General features: G+C 44.0%; 1 protein-coding gene across 1 annotated transcript in view; it reads left to right on the top strand.

The window, feature by feature from the left end:
* CNST (consortin, connexin sorting protein) overlaps positions 1 to 8,243 on the top strand; it is a 49,834-nt gene that overhangs the window by 18,654 nt on the left and 22,937 nt on the right. The window contains exon 2 of the mRNA XM_004691038.2: positions 1,664 to 2,092. Within this exon, the coding sequence (XP_004691095.1) occupies positions 1,714 to 2,092 (379 nt within the window). The 5' untranslated portion in view covers positions 1,664 to 1,713. The remainder of the gene's footprint in view (positions 1 to 1,663; positions 2,093 to 8,243) is intronic.

Raw genomic sequence — 8,243 nt, 5'->3', positions numbered from 1 at the left:
AGCACTGTGGCTTTAACCCCTGCGCCATCAGGGAGGCCCAGAACCTAAACCTCTTGATCATTAGACATGTGTCTAGACCTGTTGTAGGGTAGGATTCTTCTTTAGGGTATAAAACAGCTGGAGTGGAACATTTTTTCAGCTACTTTCTTCCATTATCCATGGAGCATAATGATCAAGATTGTGACCTCAAGGTCATGACTGACCCAGATTCCACCTCTAAACTTACTACTAGCTGAATAGCTTGACAGATCTCAGACTTCGCTGCTGCATTAGTGTAGTGGGGTTAAAATTATGTACTGCTAATGTGATTGTGAGAAGTGAATAAGAGAGTATCAGTCTGAAAAGTTTATCTTAACGCCTGGTACATGATACTGACACTCAACAAAGCTGTGAATGTGATCTGTAACTTTATACTCACCAAGGAGCCTTAATCACTAATTTCTAGATATCTCAATCGTCTGAAACAGTGTGGAACAGATGTTTAAGTATTCCAGGAACTAAATGAGATGTCCCCATCACAAATTAATACTTCAGTATTGTAATCTAATGATACTGGTTAGCATTAACCGACCATCAAGCACCTAATCATTTCTAAGAAGCCTTGAAAAAACTGTTTCTGAAGCTGCAGTAAGGCTACAGACTCAGTTGCGCAGACCTACCAGTATTTAATGCCAGCCTGTGAGATTTCTTGAGAGTAAAAATAGATAACTTTTATTGAGCTTCACTGTGGCCAAACACTCTGCTAAATGCATTCCCTGCGTGTTGTCAAAGCCTCTAACAATGACACTTCGAGGTAGGTATTTCAGTTCTCCGCTTTTAAGTGAAGATGCCAGAGAACTTGCCTCAGGCAATACCCACAGCTTGCCTTTGGCAGGGAAAACACTGGAGCCTTTCTGCAGAGCTCTCAGCCCTGCTCTGTCTGCATGGTACTCTGGTCAGGGAGGCCGCTTTCACTCCATTTCCACTTCTTTCAGGAATGTGCTCTTAGACAAGCTATTTCTGTCTCCCCAAACCAGAGACTCTTCATTTAAAATACCCCTCAAGGGGGCTTGTTTGGCAGGTTAGAAGTAAGGTCTGTAACGTCCTGGCTCCGTTTGGAATGCGCGACAGAAACTGGGCAGTTGTTTTAGACTCTAAGATGTTTTCTGCTTCCCACCATCCCCCTTGGCTTGTGACCTGTGTGTCTCTTCCAGGTGAACGTGCAAAACCCTGTACTTGCAGTTACAGATGCACGTCACAGTATGACTTGATACTTAAATTAGAAAGCCACGGAGGGAACCCAGCTTTCAGGACTGACATTGTCCATCGCCACAGTGGTCCCAATACATGACGTACATTAGAGTCATTTGCAGAACTTTCAAATATTTTACCCGGATGCAGGCTGCATCCTTAGAGGTTGTGTTTTAGTAGGTCTAGGATAGAAGTTGGACTAACTCCACAGGTAATAAATGCGTTGCTAGGGTTGGGAACCCTCCTGTTCGAACAAGAACTAGGTAAAGTTGAGTGGAGTTGCACGTGGGAAGAAGTGGTACCAATGAACTTTGGTCAGTTCCTCCCTGCCTGCTTTTCCTTATGGTAGAACCACCCAAGGGGAGAAAATCAAAGCACACCTATAATCTAAAACTTAGAAAATAAACTAGCTTTTTCTTCTTTGTCATTGTAGACATGGAAGGACTTTAATGAAACTTAAATGGTTCAACAAAAGATGCCCTAATGGATGACAGCGGAACTCCTACATGCAATCTGCAGATAGAAGCACAAGATGGGAGTCATTCTGGTGAGCGCGCGGAGACTATAGGAGTACACTTGCCTTCTGCAGCAGATGAAAATGAAAATCAGCTCGGTGGGGACAGGTGCGAGCATCTGAGCAGCAGTGACAGTGCCATGGGCAAGCCGGAAGTGTCTGAGCAAGACTGTCTCAACAACAACGAGAGTTGCGCGCCTAGCTGCGAGGAGACTGCAAGCGAAACCCCAGACAGCACTCCCTGTGGGGACTCCAGAGATGGACAGGCTCTCTTAGGAAAGGACAAAAAAATACCTGGGAAAAGAAGTCCAAGAAGCAAAAGAAGCACAGCTAAGAAGATACCACAAGGTATTTTGAAATATCTACTATTTATATTATTCATTAAAAAATTAACCAGGTTCCCATCCTCTGCCGTGTGCATGGCCTCACATCTTGCTGCCCCTCTATTCACGGCTTCTGGAGGCGGAGCTGGCACACAGAGGGCCAGCTGGCCGTAGGCCATGCGGTGACCATCTCCGCGCTGCGCCGCTGTAGGGCACACCACGGCAGGACCGCTTCTTTCTGGCCCCTTCCTGCCATGAGAACTGCTGAAACTGGCGTTCTTTGTTCACGTGCTCGCACTACGTTAGAGATAGATTGTCTCTTTCCTTTATGAATTGGATCGTTTTACCAATATCAAGCTTAAAAACTTCCCCGTCACCACTGTGGTTTTGATCTCTAACCTGCGGGTTTGTGTGATGGTAACATCTTACTTGGCCTCTTAAAGGATCTTTCCATCCCGGTTGGTGAAAAGTATCCGGTCAAAGGTATTCATATATACCTCATGCCGATTTTGTGTATGACATCTAGGTATAATTCTCTGTATTAATTTGGCTACAAGTAAGAAAGTCATTCAGAGTATTTCTCATTTGGTGTGTAGTTTAGCAGTTAAAGTTTGGAACTTTGGACCGTTTTACCTGAATCAGTGGGAACCCTTGGAAAAGGAAGCCTCTGGTTATTTTTCATTAGCAATTCGGGGACAGGAGAGTTCCGATACGTACGAGGGCCCCTGAATGCAGCACCACGTTCCCCAGAGCAGCCTTCTTTGCCAGTCTCTAGTGAATGGAAGTGGCCCCCTCTCTCATCTGCTTTCTTCTGCTTTGCCTCATTAGAAATACAGTCTGTCCACATCCTGTTCTTTATTTGTATTTGTGTCCTTGAAATAAAATGTGAAACCATAGTTTCTACAAATCCTTACTTATTAAGGTAATTTGATATTTTAATACAACACATACTTTGACTTTCCGGTCAACTGATCTCTGTATTTGCTTTTCCTTAGCAGACATCGAGTACATTAATCTGACAAACAATATGAAAGCCTTTTCTTACAAGGCCTAAGAATAAACAGACGATGCACACAGTGTTATATGTATGTACATAGATTTGTTCTGCAGCTGTATAATTCAAGTGCAGTGTGATGGCACCGCTCATGATCTTACGGTACTTGTAAGAAGTGAGTCCTTGTTGTGTATGTATACGGGTCAGTCACAGCTTTGAGATTATGGCGGCTTTATTCCTCCCTTCCAATTTCCCTAACAATGATTATATATTTTAAAGTTACTTAGTACTTATCCACTCAGCAGATATATAGAGAGAAATTACCATCTCCCTAATGTATTTGAAAAATGTGACTTGTAAAACTTCATAGCATCTATCTAGTTTATGTTTAAATTAGTTTGCACACCTTATATAAGTTTAAGAGTGTAAAAAAATTAATTTAAGAGATGTACAACCTAATGCAAATCTCCTGGTTCTAGGTCACTTGCTAAAACTTAATTCTGTATTTCTGTTTCCTCAACTATATGATGGTATCATTTACATATATGTGTAAAGGTCTTTCCTGAGCTGTGAAATTCTTAGATTTCTGACCAGAGATGGTAAAATTTAAACTTTATTAAAATTTGGTGATTCACATCTAGTGTCTATAGAGTTTTTGTATGTACAGACACATTTTTGTTTGTTCTAGTTTGGTGGCAAAAGAATCTTAAACTGAATAGACTGATGCTTTTGAGGGTGGAATTATCCCTTCTAGACCTTGAAGGGATCTAGAATGGAAAGCTTTAAGATTCTCTGGGGAGCTCTCTGTAGTTTACCCAGAGAGATGACGAAAAGTCTGTCCTCTCTGAATTTCATACCCAGTCACCAAGGCAAGTTTGTGTTTTCTGGTGATCTCTCGCTCTGTTACCCCCACTCCTACAGCATCTTTTGCTGCACTGCAAAAAAAGCAAAAGTAAAACCTCAAGATGTGCCCCTTCTTCTTTCTAGTGCATTCTCCACATCAACACTAACAATGTGAAGATCTTATGTCAAGGAGTCTCAACATGAACCTATTTACTATTCTTTTTATTGTGAAATTCTAAGGACTTAATTAAAGTGTCATGCCTTTACAGATGAGTACTTGGCTGAAAATAGGATTCACTCTCAAATGGAAGTGACATACAAAGTATGACAGTCAGTTCCAAACCAAAGTAAGGTTTTTCTGGGTAAGGTGTTACCTCGGTGCTTTTGGAAACATACATATAGGTAAATTTATTTACACTTCATTCTCCCTTACATAATTTAATCCACAGTCATTTTCATGAGTCCAAAGACGACTAATTCGGGGGGGGGGGAGAGCATTAACATGAGGAGGCGCATCATTATTTAGAAAATTTGTGGAAGCAGCATGTCTGTGGACTTGAACTTGGCCCCAGAGCAGTCCAGCTGCCCTGTATTACAGACTTCTCTTCCTGTAAGAGAACTGAATCGCCGTAATAGTCAACCAAGCAGGATTCAGCTGTATTCCGTCCAGTTTTCACTGCAGTGGAAACTGGCCATAAGGTAAATATTCACCTGGAAACCAGTGAAAATGGTCTTACACATTTTAGCAGCTTTATGGAGATATTTTCACCTGCCGTACTCTTCGCCGCTGAAAGTGTGCAACTCAGTGATTTGTGGTATCCACAAAGCTGTGCGACCGCTGCCAGTCGGCGTTAGAACATTCCATTGCTGCAGAAAGAAACCCACCACGTATTAGCAGTCCTCATCCCCCTTTGGATATTCTAGCGTGAGGCACACACGCTTTCTTTCAGGATAGAATTGCCTGAACTGGGTATTTCATACAGACAGAATCGCACAGTATGTTTTTTCGTAACTGGCTTCTTTCAGTTAGCATAATTTTTCAAGGTTCATGTTGTTATATGTAACAGAATTGTATTCCTTTTTATGGTCAAATAGTACTCCACTGTATGGGCACATTACATTTTATTTATCCATTCATGCATTTGAGCTGTGTCAACTTCCTGGCAATTCAAAATGAGGCTCCTACGCACAATTTCTTACAAATACACATGTTTTCTTTCTTTTTCTTTTTTTTGGGGAAGTATGTTTGAGAGTAAAATTGCTAGATCTTAAAGTAACTTAAAGTGTAGATTAGTTTGCCAGCTGTTTTCCAAGGTGACGAAACCATTTTTGTGTTCGCCACCAGCAATAGGTGAGGGTTACAGTTTTGCAGCATCTCTAATACTTGTTAACATCTAGTTCTTTTATTTTAGCCACAATTTAGAGTTGAGATATAATGTGCACGCTATCAGATTTACCTTCTAATATGTAAAATTTAGTGGTTTTTGCATATACACAGAGTTGTACAACCACCCCAGATATCTAATTCTACAGCATTTTATTTCCCCATGAAAGAAACCTGTGCCCATTAGCAGTCACTTCTGACTTCTCCCTTCTCTCAGTTGCTGGCAGCTCCTAGCTTATCAATTTTGTGTGGTTGGAATAGACACATTCAGATGAAAGGTCTGATAATTGCCACAACATGCGTTAGTTATTTACTCTGTCGCCACAGTATCTAAACATTTGACGAAACAGTTAAGCAAATGACTGGAAGCCAGGGATGGCAGCTCATGGAACCTGAAAAAAGAAGATACTTCCAGATTTACTTGCCACTATACAGTGCTCTCCGAGGCCTTCACAGTGTGGTCAGCTGGGAGGTGACCAGAGGACATGCAAACTAAAGGAAAACAAACCTTAGAAATGGATCTGTACCCTGGAGTCAGGGCACTGGACTGAGAAGCACAAAGACTGAATTTGAATATTGGCTCTGTTTCTACCTGTGTAACCTTAGAAAAGTGACACATTTCCTTGAACCTCTTTCTTGATCTGTTATCTCTCTGTACCAAGAAAGTTGCTATGGGACTAGGAGATAAGTGAACTGACAGTTACTGAGCTGGTGAAATTGTGTCACCTGGATCATAGATGAGGTATGAGAAAAGAGTTAACCCCCAGTTGTCTGACATCAGCTCCAAGTGAGTGATAATGCCACTTGCTGCATGTGGGATACAGGCAAACGGAGCTGAGGGCGTGGGGAGAGAAGAAGGCTGTGTGGTGTCGTGGGGTCTCCGACACATCTGGGTGGACATGTGGAGCAGGCAGTTGGTCTCGGTCTCCGTACACTCTGATCGTGGCTAGGTAGGTAGGTTCGGGGGAGCCAGAAAGGCTCTTAACAGCCTTTATGTCACTTGTACGTGGAAAACAGAGAAAGCAAGGGTCGGCTTCAAACTAAGAATGGGCCCTGGAGAGCTGACCCAAGAACTGAGGCTGCCAGAGAAGGAGGGAGTGGGGAAGGCAAAAGCAGTGTGGGGATGGAGCCCACTGGACTGGGGGGGGGCTGTGGGGGCCTTGGTAGTGGGCGTGTGTGGGGTCACAGCCCTGGAGGGTACTCCTGCACTCGCAAAACAGCACCCGTGATGAAACTAGTATTACCTTTGAGAAACCCTCTTCTAAACCCTTGAATTTTACAAATGAGGAGGTTGAGATTTTACCTAAAAAGTGCTTTGTCATCTTGGCAAGAGAGAAGGGTGTTCAACAGTGAATGCAGGGCTGGTGATGAGCCGGCTGTGTTTATGTGCAGAGGCCCACGCCTGCAAATCAGTGAGGTTCTCTTGACCAGATTCATAATTGGCAGCTCACCAACTTCTGTTTTTCCGCTGTGTAAACATGTCGCAGGCAGCAGACAAATACAATGATGGCAAGACAGGTCCTGCCCCTTGCCCTGTGGACCCCTGTGGCATGTGCTGAGAAAGCAAGTGCGAAATGTTAGGGTTACTACAAAGGTGCAGCTTCCCGGAGCTGTGCCTCGGAGCGAGGGAGCACCGCTCGCTTTTGGAACTGACCCATGTTCGGTGTGTGGTGAATAGAAAAGCAGTTTGATCTGGAACTGTACGGCTATTGAAAGCCCTTTGTAGAAAGCTCGGTCCGGAATGAGCAGTCTGGAGTGACAAATCATGTATTTCTAGGGATAGCCCTCACCTGATAGAAGAGCAGTAGAAACGGGTCTGGTCTGTGTCTAGGCGCGCTGGGCAGAACCCTGGTAGCAACTGAAAACAAACACAGAAGGGAATAGCAGGAGAGAGCAGGAAGGTAGAAAAGTGAAGACTTGTGTAGCCTGGGTACTAATCATGCAACTATCCCAAGGAGAAAGCAGGTGAAAACAGCAAACTTCTTTTTTTTTAAAGATTTATTTATTCACTCATACAGAACTAGGGTACAGGCTAGAGATGCGGTGGGTGAGAGGATTCACCAGAGACAGAGCGGGGAACAGAACAGGCAGATCGACGAAGTACACTGCTGAGGGGAGCAGCAGGCGGGTCAGGAGAGGTCTGCCGAGCCCTGTGGGTCAGGGCCCAGACTGGGGATCAAACTCGTGCTGCAGTGGCTGCGGAGAGCTTCACAGTGCACTGCTTTAACCTGTTGTGCTACCAGGGAGGGCCCGAGTTACTTGTTTTTAATTATTGAAGTCGTGGATTGTATTCCTTTCCCATTCTTTTTAGATTGGCTGAGTGAGTGAATGCTCCTTCAGCAGCCTGTTGGCAGTTCACTCATCCATTTCCTGCTCTCACTAAACTTAGCCCATGATTAGTGGTGAAAGTTTAAGACCTTTTTTCTTTCTAAGCCTCACACCTGTCCTGGGGCCATATGTTGGCTTTCTCAGACCTCAGCATACCAGAATACACTGACTCCCCAAGAAACTTTCGCCCCAATTTTTAATCCCTGACTTTTAGCAATCTATTCAACAGAATCTTTTGCCCCAGGTGACTGCAGGTTTTTTGACTTCCTGACAGTATTTTCCAGCAATGCCTGCTGCTTTGTGCTCTGCGGGGGTGTGAGTTAGGTGAAACAAAGGCGTGCAGCTGTGTCACTCCTTCAAGTATCCCTAGGCAGGTCAGAACAGGCAAACCCAATAATTTACAGGTGAAGCCTGCTGCCTTTGGGACGGGAGCAGGACCTCACACTGGGAGCTTGGGCTCTTGTTCTCAGTATTCTCCCCATGCTGAGAGTGGGTTGAGGAAGGGCAGGAGAAAATGCAGCAAACATTCCTACCAGCATGGCATCATCTTCATCTCAACATCATCTTCTTTCTTCACCCAGCACTTAGTAGGTGTTCTGGGTGGTTGTGCTGGTGTAAGGTGAGTGA

The sequence above is a fragment of the Condylura cristata genome, unplaced genomic scaffold (assembly GCF_000260355.1).
Source record: "Condylura cristata isolate star-nosed mole 26May11 unplaced genomic scaffold, ConCri1.0 scaffold00029, whole genome shotgun sequence".
Taxonomy (NCBI): domain Eukaryota; kingdom Metazoa; phylum Chordata; class Mammalia; order Eulipotyphla; family Talpidae; genus Condylura; species Condylura cristata.
The sequence above is the reverse complement of the archived record's forward strand: the minus strand, read 5'-3'. Positions and strand labels throughout refer to the sequence as shown.